General features: G+C 32.3%; 3 protein-coding genes across 3 annotated transcripts; 2 read left to right on the plus strand and 1 right to left on the minus strand.

Annotated features, from left to right (window-relative positions):
- Positions 1–1885: 1885 nt before the first annotated feature.
- On the minus strand, positions 1886–2965 carry LOC114258325 (F-box/kelch-repeat protein At3g06240-like). The gene has a single exon (XM_028198278.2). It carries the CDS (start codon positions 2963–2965, stop codon positions 1886–1888), a length of 1080 nt encoding a protein of 359 aa, XP_028054079.2.
- A 1470-nt stretch (positions 2966–4435) lies between these two features.
- On the plus strand, positions 4436–9606 carry LOC114258308 (nascent polypeptide-associated complex subunit beta). Its single transcript, XM_028198261.2, has 6 exons — positions 4436–4599; positions 5081–5148; positions 7376–7524; positions 7625–7681; positions 9132–9170; positions 9289–9606. Exons 2-6 carry the CDS (start codon positions 5081–5083, stop codon positions 9450–9452), a joined length of 477 nt encoding a protein of 158 aa, XP_028054062.1. The 5' UTR covers positions 4436–4599; the 3' UTR covers positions 9453–9606.
- Positions 9607–13099: 3493 nt separating this feature from the next.
- Positions 13100–14638, plus strand: LOC114258247 (PKS-NRPS hybrid synthetase cheA-like). Its single transcript, XM_082902979.1, has 3 exons — positions 13100–13163; positions 13635–13877; positions 13974–14638. Exons 1-3 carry the CDS (start codon positions 13100–13102, stop codon positions 14636–14638), a joined length of 972 nt encoding a protein of 323 aa, XP_082759105.1.
- Positions 14639–16048: the final 1410 nt, after the last annotated feature.

Genomic DNA, 16048 nt, shown 5'->3' on the forward strand with positions numbered 1-16048 from the left:
GAGGGATAAATTTTCAAAAAATATTTTGGAGAGAAAGTTTAGAAATTTTTTTAATTTGTTTGGTTGTATATTTTGGAAATAGTTTTGGAGTATGGAAATTTGGGATGATTTGATATTTTGTTGGAGTCAAGATCATCTGTAACCCTTTCCTGCAACTCTTTCCTGCAGTGCCCCAAACTACGTCGTTTTGGGATAAAACTTTCAAAAAAAATATACAACCAGCATCAGCAGATAAAACATAACCTCTCTTCTTCCAGCGGTCCTTCCCCGCCGCACCTCTCCTCCTTCCTTTTCCTCTTCCTTTCTTTTTTTCTTTTCCTTCTAGATCTAGACAAAACATAGAGAGGATATATATATATATATATATCTATCAAAACAAACAAATATACAAATGATTTTACCCAAAAAAAAATTGAAATCACAGAAGTGGGTTTAGTTGAGAGAGAAAAAGATGAGTTTGCTTTACATGGTGACTACAACTAAAAAGTGGGTTTAATGTGGGTTTGTTTTGTGGGTTTAAAAGTTAGAGAGAGAAGTGGGTTTAATTAGAGAAGTGGGATTGCTTTGTAGTTTTTAGAGAAGCAGAAGGAGGAGGGGGAGTAATTATTTCATGGAAGTTGGAATTTATGATAGGATCTACAAGACAATACAAGATATTGCAATTACAAACACATGGAAGGATGGTGATTTGCATCATCATCAACTACAAAAATTATATCTAAACATTGTATGTGTGAATCTAAATCAGATTATCAATAAGATGTATGTGTGAAATTGAAAGAACTGAGAGAGAAATCTAGAAGGAAGAAGACGAAAATCTGTGTAAACCAGAAGAGAGAAGACAATGGAGAGTTTATTTGCTGCTACTGGTTGTATTTTTCTTTTAAGTTTTGCCCCAAAACAAGGTCGTTCGTTTTGGGGCACTGCAGGAAAAGGTTGCAGGAAAGGGTTTCAGAGGATTTGGACTCATTTTGTTGTAGTTGAGTAGATATATGTGAGAGAAAAAGTGATTGAGAATGAAAGATGAGAAAAAAAAAAGTGATTGATTAATATATAGAAGAGAGAAAGTGATTTTGGAAATTTTTTTCCAAAATCACTAAACCAAACAAAATTTTAAAAAATTTTCTCCAAAATTATTCTCCCAAAAACAAACCAAACAAGGCCTCCATGCTTTATCCTCATTTCGTATAATTTGATTAATGGAAGTTGAGGTATTTTTGCAATTTTACATGAAAGCTATACATAAATAAACAAAATGATCAAATAGTTAAATATACACAATGGTCCAAAAGTTTAACTTTTTATTGCATTTTGATTCCAACAAAATTTTGCTATGTTGCATTGCCCACATAATTTTGTTCCCACAAAAATTAACAATCAAAATAATTTTAAAAAAAAAGTAACAATCAATAAAAAGAGAACAAAGAAACTGAAGTTGCGCACATTTTAGGCTTAATCTTTCATAAAAATGTTTGTAATTTTTTTTTTTGAACCAGAAAAAAAATGTTTGTAATTGATAAAATTATTCAAAACACGCTGGAATTTTAAGAGTAACAAATCAAATGAAAATTATATCAAATGATATGTCTCAATTTTTGCAAATCAAATAAAAAAAATAGCATAAACTAGTCTAACAACACATGACTGTACACTCCATTAACATATTGAGACTATCATTGAGAAACTGGGAGTAGCAACTGTAATACCATCACATATAAATTTGTTCCTCAATTCTACACAAGACATAAGTGTATGTCATCATAAAAATACTGAACTCCACAATCTATTCGATATGGCTTTCATACAGGCAATTTACAAAGAAATTAATAAAAATGTTATCTAGCAGAAAAATTACAATCACTAAAAGATTTGTTCCCCATTGAACTCAACTCCCATTATTGAGTGAAACTAAGCTTTCTTTGTAAATAAGCACCTCTAATCTGTCTCTTTTACCCTGAAGTCCAAGGTTTTTAATTTTCCGGGTATGAGAGTTGAACATAACCAACATTCCACAACTATTTTCCAGAACAAACTCGTCGTTCTTCCAAAAACCCAATGGCCTTTCGACTCTTGAAAGAGGTCCAATCGTTGACAATTTGGTCCAAGACTCATCAACACCAAATTCGTTCAATACCCATAAATCGAAAAATTTCTCAACTTGTTTCATACGATAAACAATTAGGGCTATGGATTCGTTCATAGGCACAATAGACCGAATAACTTTGTTCTCTCCCCCCAGATCTCCAATATCAAATGGTAGTGGAATTTTGTGAAATTTCTCATTGGACATATCAAATGAAAGGATTACCTCAATGTTACCATCTTTTGCCCACCAACAAAAAGTTTCTGATTTATATAGCATACTCCAAATGTTAAGAAACATGATATTTGCTGGCACGATTGCATGGTATTTTCTCCATGAATTTGTACTCAAATTGTATACCTCGACTTGATAAGCAACCCCGAGTTGTTTAGAAGAGCAAAACAATATTTGCACTACCTTGTAATCATTAGCTTTGGAATCGAAGCCAAAAGCAAGATCACCACCAAGGACTTTGGCATCATGTGGGCGTGATATTTGGGACACCGGGAGAGACTTGAAGTCTCTAGTTGCGGGGTTCCATAAAGCAATGTTATCAGGAAATCCATACAAACAAACAATGCCATTACATGGACCAATGAGTCGTACGTGACCAAAATTGTTGTTAAAAAATGGAGGTACATCGAGGCTCATAGGCTCGGCTAGATTGTCATTGGTGAACAATGAGACGAGTCGTTTATTGGAGTGGTTGTCACGATGGCAAACGAGGAGGCGGGGGATTCCTTTGTTGTTGAGGTGTTTGGAAATAAAAGCAAAATTTGTGATGATAATGTAGAATGATTTGCAGACAGCTTTGAATCTCAATAGTGATTTCACTGGCAGCCTTAATAAAATTTCAAACAATACATCTTCGGGAAGATTCATCAATTTTGTTTATGTTTTCTCTTTTATTCTCCTCATTGTTTGAACATTTTCTCAACTGGGTATTGTTTTGTGTTATTTGATAACCTTGACAGCAATAACAATGGAAGAAAACGAACCATCAATAACAGCCATTAAAGACTGAAGGCCAAACTCTCCAAAAAAAGAAAAAGACTTTAGGCCATCCAAAACCAGTCCACTACTTCCTAAAAAAAATTTGAGGCTATGAAAATCAATCCACACACTTGAAAAACCTGAAATGAAATGATAATTATTATATCATAATATTAATTCTTATGTTTGGTTCCCTACAAAAAAATATGTGAAAAATGTATTAATTGTAAATTAAATTATCATTCATTATATCATTTCATAAAAGCATATTAATTATATAGTACCAAACACTAAATTACCTGCACCTCACTAGGAGGTTAGTAGTTTGAATCTCTCCACTTGTATGTAGGTTATATACCTCATGTATTAATCGGGCTATCTCTCCCACTTTGGAAGGTTATTTGTAAAAATTTATATGGTATTTGATTTTCACTATTATGAGTGTAATTCATTAAATTTTATTATAATATCTTATATGAATCAAATCTTAAAAAAAAAAAAATGTGTAAGACTATCATTGAGAGCCTAAAATATTCTGATAGATAATGAGGAATTAAACAGTTGTTTGCAATTACAGTTGTCCAAATTTATTATTATTTTTTTATGTGTAACATTATTAAAAAAAATACGTAATGTTATAAAAAACTATATAATTTAATTTTTGAATCACAAATTAACATAACACTATTAAAAAATTATATAACATTTATATTAAAAAAATACAGGTAATAGCTATAAAAAAATAATAATAAAATACATATAAATACACCTTTGTATCAGAGGTATTATTTATGGGGAAATTGCAATTCAGTGCATATTCTCAAAATAAATTTCAAATTAGTGGTAAAGCTTACCAACTTTAATAATTAAACGGATAAATTTTTTTATGACTTTACAATTTTTTTTATCTTTCAACTGATTTGTCATTTTTCCATTATTTATTTACATAAAAAGTCAAAAAGTCATACAAAAAAGTTAAAGATTTTATTTTTTCTCTATTTTTAACCCTTTTTTTTCCAAAAAAATCCCAAATATACTACTTTTTTATCTCTTATTTTAACAAAAAAAAAATTATTAAAATATCCTATTCCTAAACTCGAAAAAAAGTATTAAAAAAAAACTATCGGGCACGATCTAGTAAAATAGTAGTACCTGATAAGATAAAACTGACCTGACCCGCCTAATATACACATATAATAGTACTAAGGTCTCGTTTGGGAACGAATTATTTTAATAATTTTTTATAAAAAAATATACAAAAAAATAAAAAGAATAATATGACAAATTATGATAATTTTTTTAACTTTTTAATTAAAATGTATAATTGAGAAACCAACCTAAAATCCCTAAAACCTTAGTGTGAATTACCAACACACTACTGCCTAGTTAATTTTGTCCACCGCATACTCCTACTATAAAATGGAGGCTGAACTAGGGTTTGTACGTTATCCATTTGTTGCAACCCACGGGTCTCTCACCCTCTTCTCTTTGCCTCCATAGCTCTACTCGAAAGCTCCCAAGAGGTAAATACCTTTAACCCTCCCTCTCTCTCTCTCTCCCTCTCTCTCTCTCTCTCTCTCTATGTTTGGTGTATATATGTATGTGATGGTCTGATTGTGCTTGAGTGTTAGATCAGATCTGATGTTTCAAGACATGGGTTCTATCACATATAGATGAACAAGAATTTGAGGTTTTTATATGGATTTCTGTATATATTTAGATATATAGATGTATAGTTTGTCTACTACTCATATGTGGCCATACTGAGAGCAGAACTAGTGTATTTTGCTTCAGTTGTCATCTAACAAAACAAAAAACAAAAACATTCAGCTAATAATATTTGTTTCACCCATTTGTTGTCTATTAGAATAGAATAGAATATTTTAATTTATGAATTGGGTTGTGACTTGATACTGTTGAATGTGGCAAAGTTAAAAGGCTGATGATTTGAGTGTAGAGATTGTTATCCACTTCTTATTTCTTAGTGTTCTTTATTTATGGCAGATGAATGTAGAGAAGCTTATGAAGATGGCCGGTGCTGTCCGCACCGGTGGCAAGGGTAGCATGAGAAGGTTTGTTTATGTGTTCAATTTATTGTTGATTCTTTCTTATTTGAGCAACTTATTGAAGGGTTAAAAATTTGCATTGAGCCTTCAATATCTACATTATATTTCAACTTAAATTAGATTTAAAAATGTAAAAAATTAGTACATGCTCAGCTCAGTTGTATCTGCAACAAGTGATCTATTCTGCACTTTTACAGTTCGTTTGGCACTTGATAAAACATTATAGTCACATTCAGTGGTGTAGCCAGGAATTTGATGGAGAGGGGGCACAAATTAATGATAGGGGGCACAAATTAATGATAACATCAGTTTGTTTAGTTTGAGTTTTTTGAGAATTGAATTTTTTGGTTTTCGTGTTTTTTTGTTTTTAGTGAATATTTTTAAAATTTAAAATTTTTTTTTTTTTACTTTTTTAGATGCATTTTACTTAGATGTATTTAAAAAGTAAAAAAATTGTAAAAAAATATTTTAAAAAATTAATAAATACATAAAAATACAAATAATGTACAAAATTTTCATATATTTTTTTGTATTTTGGTATTTAGTGAATTTTTAAAAGATTTTTTCACAAATTTTTTACTTTTTAGGTATATTTATGTTAGATATGTCTAAAAATTTAAAAAAAAATTACTTAAAATATTAAAAAAATTCAGTAAAAATAAATTTTAAAAAAAAACGAAAAACTAGAAAGTAGGATTTTCTGAAAAGTATTTTTAGAAAACTCTAACCAAGCAATTTTTTTTTTTAATTTTATAACAAACAACAATGAGATATTACTAAACTTAAATATTAAGAGTCCATTTGGATAAATGTGAATTTTAAATTATAGGATTTGAGATTAAATTTTATATAAATATTGGGGAGTAACTATTTATAGGTAAATTGGAAAATTAAAAAAGAAGATAAGTTGAGATAGAAATAATATATTTTAGTAGAGAAATTCTATAAAACACCATAAAAAAAAAGTGTCATATGTCGTAATTATGATCTTCGTGGTCTTTAGTTATGACACATTATAGTGTTAGATATAATTTAGTTATAACTTCTTGTGGTTGTTATTTTGGCTAATACTAGTTATGACTCATTTTGATATTAGTTATGACGTATTGTAATTTTTTATTTTTTTTTATAATTGAAAATATGTTACTTGATTATAATTTATATAGTGGTCATTTTACTTATCAATGGAAAAAAACATATGGAGGACAAACTCTACATGTCAAATATACGTAATAATCCAATAAATTTCATATATCTTCATTGAGGTTAATTATGTTTGCATGTCAATAATTATAGACATCACCATTATATTGAAATTTTTATAAATAATAATATAACCTATCATAGTCTCTTCTCTTTACTTTCAATCAAAATAACCATTATTATTCTCATAATTTTAAAAATGTCATTGACATTTCACTTTAAATAATATTTTTATAAATTTTTTTATTTAAAATATTTTCTTTATGTTTGAAAAAAAAAAATTCCAAAAACCCAGGGGGGAACGTGGCCCCGCTGGCCCTTGAGTGCCTCCGCCCCTGGCCACATTTGGTATCAACACTGAAAACTTGTTTGGCAAATTATATCCAAAACTATTATCGGGATAATTTACCTTAAAAACCCTTTTTAGGAATCACTTTTAAGTTGTTTTCTGAATTTCTAACACACTCTTCATGCAAACAATAAGACGATATGAAAAATATTGGGGTTTTTTTGAACTTTTCATTAATTTTTGTTTCCCAAAAACATGGAAAACGTAAGCAAAAACTAAAAACACTGAAAATGAAAACAATACCAAAAGGCCCTATATATTTAGTCAGATGGCACAACAACTAAGGTTAAGGTTTTTGATTCCTGATTGGGGTGGTTTTCTGACAGTTGCTCATCAATACTCTGGCACATTTTGTATGGGTTATTGATCATATACATTTCATGTTAATCACTGGTTTGAGGCATGTGAGTGTGGACCACGCATCAAATCAGATCACATAATTTTATGATGATTCTTTTATATATTGTCGACTGTGGTGGATGATATTGCTTGCGATGTGTAGAGAAGTATTGTTACCGTACCTTTTAATATGGCTGATATTTTCGGCTGACCTGTGGATGTTTGATAAAATCTCTCTTGTGGTGGACTGTAGCCTACATTTATGTTAGGCATATCATGTGGTGACACTGGGCTTCCTATTATTTTCTTTAAATGGTTTAACGCATAAGTCTTCAATTACAGGAAGAAGAAGGCTGTCCACAAGACAACCACCACAGATGACAAAAGGCTTCAAAGCACTCTGAAGAGAATAGGGGTGAATGCCATACCAGCAATTGAGGAAGTCAACATATTTAAGGATGATGTGGTTATCCAATTCATAAATCCCAAAGGTAACACCAACCATGGTTGTAAATCCTTTTATTTTGTCTTTTCATTTCTTATTTTTCTAGGTAACTAATAGGTTTTGTTTTTCTTTGCTGTTTATTTCAGTTCAAGCTTCTATTGCAGCCAACACTTGGGTTGTTAGTGGTTCTCCTCAAACAAAGAGTATATTTTCCTCCCTGTCTAGTCGTTAAAATGAAATACTATTCTCTACATGAATATAATTATGATAGCTCTCCCTTCTCCAATTATTAGAATTTGGCAAACTTGGTGCACTAGTGTTAGTTTTTCTCTCTTTTTATCTCTCTCCTCTTTCCCTTTGGTTTGTTTGTTTGTTTGTGGATAAAAGCTTTGATTTCCAACCAAGGAAGTACTCTGCTTGGTAATAATGAATTTTAGAGGACAAGCTGTAAATGTGGTGGTTTTCTATTGTATTTCTAGATTTCATATTTCTTAAATACTTTAATTTTTTATTTTTTTTTTACAACAAATTGGTGTTTACAAACTAACATAGAGCGTTTTATGCACAATGGCACAAAATAGGAGACTTATGCATAGTTACATAGTAAATGCATACTTCTTAGGTGCATATGACCAAGTAAACATGTTGGATGCTTATCTTAGGTCGAGTGCCTAACATGGGTACCTCACACATTTAGAAGGGTCCATGCAATATAGATTATAAATTTATAATAAAACATTTTTGAAAATAAGGTCTTCTGTACTTTGTTCCCAAGTAGTGCATCATAAAGCAGGAAAACATGATCCAGTGAAAACTACTTCTAACATTGCCTTGGTTGCAAAACTTGAGGGGCAAACTGAATTGATATAGCTGCGTGTTAATGCATTCCTTCCTTTCTTTCCTTTTGTTTTTTAGCCTGCAGGGAGGGAAGGCGGTGTGGGAATTGGGGTTGGGGTTGCCTGGAAAAGTGATAAATAACTACTTGATTGGTTCAGTGGGCCTGCCTACATATATGTAGAAAACCACCAAGGATCCTCTAAAGTGTTTTTTTCCTAAAGTTTCCTAAAGTGGTGTATTGTGTGGTTGAGATTTAATGCTGAAAAATTGATGTGACTTGTCATTAAATCTCAACCACACAATGCACCACTTTAGGAAACTTTAGGGAAAAAAAACTCTAGAGGATCCTTGCTCGTAGAAAACAGCCTGTGATACGTATTGTCTGCATTTTTGTTAAGCATCTCACGAATGTTGGTACTCTGAAATGTAATTGCCTGAGCAAGAGTCTTGACTGCACTGGAAGCTTTAGATTATATTTGAGTTACAAAGGGTTTAGGTTATCCCTCCATTTGAAGAATCAAAGCTTAAAGCCCCACCAATCTGAAGAGTCCACATCAAGTATCTGGGCCAGGAAAAGATAGAAATGTCCAGCACCTTAAGAAGGGCCTGCAAATTCTTTAAATTTGACATCCTTGGGATGAACTGAAAATTCAATATATTTGTTTCTCCTCTCTTTTGACCCTTCCACCTGGTTATGTTTGCTAGTAGAGGCATATATTATTGCTTGTCCTTGAGCTATTCAATTATCTCTTCTAGTTCTCAATTATTAGACTAACTGGATTCTAATTGAACCTTTATTTTTTTCCTTCTCCCCAGAGTTGCAAGACATTCTCCCTGGAATTATTAACCAATTGGGTATGTGCAGTTGTCTTTCTTATAATATCATTTTCTTTTATATTAAATGGATCTGATTATTCTTAACACTGAAAAGATTCTCCTTAATGTGTTTACTCACTGGATTTCCTCCTTTCAGGGCCCGATAACTTGGACAACTTGAGGAAGCTGGCAGAGCAGTTCCAGAAGCAGGCACCTGGTGCCGGTGCAACTGCTGCGCAAGAAGATGACGACGACCAGGTTCCGGACCTTGTGGCTGGTGAGACCTTTGAAGCAGCTGCAGAGGAGAGCCATACGTCTTAGGGATCTTTATGAATTTTGTGCAATTCCCTAATATTTTCATGTGATTTTTGAATCTGTTGTCTTTTTAGTTAAAAGTGTTCAATTTGATATTTCTTGTGACATACTATAAAGTTAGTTTGATGTTTTGATCGATAAAAACTTTTAGATTGAAAAATTAGCAGGCATCGGCTGTCAATTCTGATTGTGAAACCCTAATCGATTGGCCCAATATCATGATCAAATCACAACATCCAAACCTGATTGTATTGCCTTGGACGCAATGTTGAAATAAAATCGAAATTGACGTTATGATCCGTTCCAACAAGCCGGCCGGATCAAAGATTCGATTGGTTTTAAGCCGCCATAACATCATTTTTTTCCCAGGTTGGCAGAAAAGAATAGCTGTCGTGCCCAACCCGGAAAATGTAATGTAGTTGTCTCATCTTCCAAACCTGATCACATGGTTGTCTCCGCGCTATGTTGAAATACAATTGAAATTGATGTTACAATTCTTCCAAACCTGATCGCGTGGTTGGCTCCACGAGAAGCCTGATAGCTTCCAGAGGTCTTTCTTTTAATGGGTTCATTGTTCTGTTGAATATGAACTACCTTTGGTTTAGTAGGTAAGAGTTTTGAATTCTTTGCTCAAGGTTTGTGTTCGAGTTTCCATAGCCTCTTGTTGGGATTAAACATATTCTTTAGCGCCTGGAGTATGTAGGTGGCTAAGGGGTGTTTTGGCAACATGGCTTTTGGCCACTTTTTTAGGTTAGTAGCAAAAGTTAAAAGTTGGTTTTTTTGTCTTTTTTTTCATTTGGGAAGTTGTTATTTAGCCAATGATAAAATTACAATTTTACCTCTCATGTGTCAAAAATGTGTTACATGAGTGAAGTTGTAAATATTTTAAATAAATGGGAAGTGAAGTAAATATTTTAAATAAATGGGAATAGTTTGGTCATTTTATTATGCTTTGACATCATAAACAAATATTTAAAAAAAAAGTCATAAGTAACTTTTTATTAACTTTTCAAATCATTTGTCTAAAAAAGTTAAAAGCTTGGTTAAAAGTCAAAAAGTTATTTTTTACTATCTTCTCAAAATAAGTCTAAGTTTCAATCTCGACGTAGTTGCAGTGGGCCTAAGTTTTACTCTTGACATAGGTGCAGTTGGGTTAAGTACTAAAAAGCAATATTCCTTAACGGATATGTTGAAGTAGTCTATCTGTATATCTATTTTTTTGAATAAAAAAAAAGAATATGAGCTACCTACTTAGACTATATTGAGAGTTTCTGAGTTTGGACTTCCATTCTTTTCACATTTCTCTCTCAAAAGTACACAGATTTCTTTATACGTTATGTCTTCAATGTTTGTGATGGGTATGAAAAGAATTTTACTTTTTCAAATTAAATTAGAGTAATGATATTTACTTAATTATTTTCTTAAATTAGTGCCCAAAATAATGTAGTTGTGAGATTGAAAAATCCACATAATTTTCTGGTTGGGAAAGGGCATTTGATCAATAATTATTGAATTCAGCAATGTTAAAGATATTAAAAGCACAAAAGTTCTTACATACCCAATTAATTGGTGATGTTTGCAGACAAAAGTTATTCAAGATTGATCTTTAAGAAGAAGTTATCAAACCATTTTAATTGGTGTCATTATGGTTCAAGCAATCATGAGGTCCACTGGTCGCAAAATCCATTGCAATAACGCTTTTTCTTTCTATATTTTCTCAGTAAAGTCAACTTTCTACAAACATGGGGGTGGCGCACACATCCGTCGGTACAATTTTTTCTTCCTTCTTAAATATATATTTAATTTTTTTTTTTAATTTTTAGATGATAAATTTAAATTTAAAATTCATATTTTAAAATATGAATGAACAAAATCAGTGTTCCATTTAACAAATTAAAAGTGGCTTTTTACCAAGCATTTTGACTTTAAGTTGGTAAAAAATTGACTTTTTTATTTTTTGGTTTAATATTTTTTAAAAGTGCCACATCACTCTAAAATGACCAAAATATCCTTACTTTTTTATTTTTGAATTAATTAATTAAAATGTTCAAGAGAGTAATTTGGTAAATTTGGGTGCTGCGTTCTTGGGTCTTCCCAAATGGGATTTTTTGCGTTTTGTGTGTGTTTGGCGTTTTGAGAAAGCTCTCAAAAAGCTGCGTTTTGGGAAGGTTGCCAAAACGGCACTATATATTTAAGTAGGATGGGTAGGCATTAGGGCGTTGTTAGGAAACTTTTTGTTATTTTTTTTATTGACCTTTTAGTATTGATCTATGTATTTTTAGATAACATAAAAAAAAATTATGTTACTTAAAAAAATAATATAAATACAATAATATAATTTAGAGCAAACTTCAATTTATTTCCGATAGTTTGAGTCAAGTACGGTTTATTCATTGACATTTAAAAATAATCATATAACTCCTTGTGATTTCTAGACCAAAAACAGTATATAAATCAACTTTAATGCTCTCGTCTTCTTTCTCCCCTCTATTTTAAATTAAACCTGCAAACATATATACACACTGCATCCCAGCCACCCTTACACCCAACACCTCCTCCGATCGTCTTCTATTTCAGACTCAAAACACATTTCCGTCCAAACTAAGCCTAGTTTAGAAAACGTTTTAGCTTAGTTTAGAAAACAGGGGCAGAAATATGGTGAAAGCGTGATTTGTAATAATGTTTTAGCTTATTTTGAGAATTCCGTCAAAACTAGGCCTAGTTTAGAAAATAAGTTGCTATTTTAACTTATTTTGAGAAAAGCCCCTAGAAACAATCTCATTGATGGCCCTATCTATTACGTATATGTTTATATATATTTTTAATCACCACCATTTGTTAAAGCCTGATATATAACAGGTATATATTTGTAATTATAAATGAAATTAAACAAGTAATTATGTTAAAAATTTATACATTAGATTATAAATTAGGGATATTTGAATTAATATGTAATTTAACTAGTTAATATGAGATTATGTTAAAAAATGTGTGAAAATAAAAATACAAATTATATATATGCATTTGGAGGTGTAGCCCAAGAATATATATATATATATACAGATTGTATATATGTTACTCTTGATGGCAAATTTGCGTGGATCAGCAGTTTAGGTTGGGGAGAGTGGGCGAGGTAGGTTTGACGAGGTAAAAGGACGAGGAAAGGGACGTTATGGGAAAGATAAGGGAGAGTGGATAGAGAGAGAAACAAAAGAAAGAAAGTAGAAGAGAGAATAATGGTATTTTTTTTTGTAAATTTGAAGGTGAATGAGGGATAAAAATTCACATACTCTCTTTTTTTTAGACGTGTGGGTCTCACATTTGGGTGGCTCTATTTACGCACCAATTTTTTTCTCAAGGTAAATTATTAATTGATTTTTTTTTATTAAAATTTTAACCTTAAGTGAAATGACTATAGAGGATACGTTATGATACACACCATTTGTGTATTTACCATAAATGACAATAATGAATATAATATAAATCATCAATTTTAAATTTGTTCCTTACGTATCTTCTTTGTCAAGAATACAAAAACCCTAAAACCAATACTAAAACGAAAAACTCTTCAACAAATAATCAAAAATATAGTATTATTGAAAATTTTGAATGGATTCAATGAAGGATGCATATGGCAACTTTGATTCGCAACAATGGAGCAAGGAAGGGATTATTTTTTTGTTGTTTTTGTTTTCGTTTTCGTCTACTTGCTGAGTGGTAAATAGTTGGTACAGTTCGGTTAACCAGAGGTGGATATTATATCATTGTTCAACTTATTACAACTGGACAATTTGTATTTGTTCGACTTATTACAACTGGGCAATTTGTATTTGTTCGTCTAACTACAATCAAGCATTGAACAAAATGCATTTGTTCAACATACTATGATCGAACAAAATGCCTTTGTTCAATATACTACAGTCGAACTTTATTCGTATATTCGGTTAACAAAAATCGAGTAATTTCATTTAATTCAACTTTGTACTGCTAAACATTTATAATTTTTTTTTATTTTTTTATTTTTTTTTTCAGAACGGTGCATCCGTGGAATGCAGTAATGTTGGATCTGGGGGTCTTGTTGACTACACGAGTCAATTTATTACTAATAAGGTAGTCTCATGTCGAAAATTAGTATTTTTTTCTTTTTCTTTTCGGATGTTTAATGACTTTGTTGAATTTGACTTGTAGGTTTCAAGAGCAAAGAAGAATTACTTGGTTGGGTACGGGATGTTGGAAGGAAAAATGGGTTTGTAATTGTCATCAAGACATCAGACTATGGTAGTGGTCATAGGACACCAAGGATCTTTCTTGCCTGTGAGAGAAGTGGTCAATACCGTGCTCATAAGAAATTAGAAGGAGGTGATTCGAGCAAAAAAATTGTGAAGATAACGAGTACAAAGAAATGCGGGTGTCCCTTTGAGTTAAGGGCTCGTAAGTTGATGGCTGATAATGATTGGATGGTAGATGTAGCATTTTGAATGCATAACCATGCTCCTGCTAAACATTTTGAAGGACATTCATTTGCAGGGAGATTATCTGAAGAGGAAACATCATTATTAGTGGATATGTCCAAAAGCATGGTTAGACCGAAAGAGATTTTGGTTACATTGAAACGAAAAGATGCTTTGAATGTAACCACTATGAAAACCATTTACAATGTACTTCATAAGAATAATGTTATTGAGAAAGCTGGGAGATCACAAATGCAACATTTGTTGCGTGAGTTAGAAAAGCATAATTACATTGAGCGACATAGGTGTGCCAATAACACGATGACTGTCACAGACTTGTTTTGGGCACATCCTGTCAGTTTAGATTTGCTCCGTTCATTTCCAAAGGTGTTGATCATAGACTGCACATATAAGACAAATCGATATCGTCTTCCTCTTCTTAAGATAGTTGGAGTGACATCCACTGATATGTCATTCTCCGTAGCCTGTGCGTATCTCCAATTTGAGCGGATTGATAACCACGTTTGGGTGTTAACTACATTGCGTAGTCTCTTGGATGACATTGCTATTCCTGAGGTGATTGTCACGGACAGGGAGCTTGTTTTGATGAATGCTACTGATAGGGTATTTTCTACATCTCGACATTTACTATGCAGATGGCATATTAGTAGAAATGTACTGGCGAAATGCAAGAAAATGTTTAAGAGTAAGGAGGAATGGGACAAGTTTATCTCTTTATGAAATTTCTTAGTACTCTCCTCAACTGAGCTTGAATACAATGAACATCTTGCTAGGCTATTTGCAGATTTTGATACATATCCCGAGGCAGTGCAATATGTGTCACAAAGTTGGTTAATTCCATATAAGGATAAGTTTGTTGCCGTATGGACAGATAGTTGTATGCACTTCGGGAATGTTACAACCAATAAGTAATATATATTTGTCTACCTTACACTATTACGCATTATGACTTTGATTATTTAAACTTGATTATTTTAATTGTTTCCATTGTACACAGGGCTAAAAGTGCACATGCAAAATTGAAAACGGCAACTTGGTTCTAACCAAGTAAATTTTGAGTGTTCTTGGACCAAGATCCATAGTTTGCTTGAGTTGCAGCATGTTGATATTAAGGCATCGTTTGAGAAGAGTTTAACCATTGTACAACACCAGTTCAAACCATCTTATTTTAGAGAGCTCTGAGGCAATATCTCTATTACTGCATTAGATCATGTCTTAGCGGAGAGTAAGCGAGCGAATGATGTTGGCATTGATGCTTCAGTATGTGGATGTGTTGTTCGACAAACACACGGGTTACCGTGTGCCATGAGATTGTGGATTACATCCGGCAGGGTCGTCCAATACCACTTGAGATTGCGGAGACAAAAACTACACAAAGACGCTAATTAAGCAAAAGTTTTCTTGACCATAACACTTAAATTCACACTAAAAACTAAGACCCAAAACAATCTCATATCAAACTCATAAATCTGACACCCAGATCTTAAAATCCCCAATCTAACATAAATAAAAAAAAGCATAACACAAATTAAGCAACTTATACAACATACACGTATACGCAATTATGTCAAAACTGATGCAACAAAGCCAACTCGTATATGATGTTTTTATCAGTGCCTGTTAGGGGCCACGCATCTTGACCTAACTTCTAACCAACACTTATACACAATGTTTATAGACATGACAAATCAAACAGGAAAGAAAAAAAAAAAATGTTCGTCAGTATCTGTTCGAACATAATGCACATGTTCGGCAATCTACAACCGAACATGTTCAACAGTCAACACCCGTACAAAATTGTGTTGTCCGAATATCAACTGCCGAACGAATTTAGGCTCCGAACAACCAGTGTCGAATGATTCACTCAAATACGATTCACTCAAATACAAACTTCATGCCAATGGAGATAAGTGCATAAAACCCTAAAATAAATAATAACTCACCTAATAAATCTCCAATGTGAAGTTCCAACTGTGTTGAGCAACACCACCGACGACGTCTTGATAAGTGTTTTCAGCAATGGTGTTCACCGGTGTGAATAGAGAATGGAGGGAATATCGTGGGTGTGGGGTGTGTGGCTGTGTGGGGGCAAAGATGGAACTTTGTGTGTATATTGTTGTGGGTTGGTGT

This window comes from Camellia sinensis, chromosome 1 (genome assembly GCF_055761805.1).
Source record: "Camellia sinensis isolate YWXY chromosome 1, ASM5576180v1, whole genome shotgun sequence".
NCBI lineage: Eukaryota > Viridiplantae > Streptophyta > Magnoliopsida > Ericales > Theaceae > Camellia > Camellia sinensis.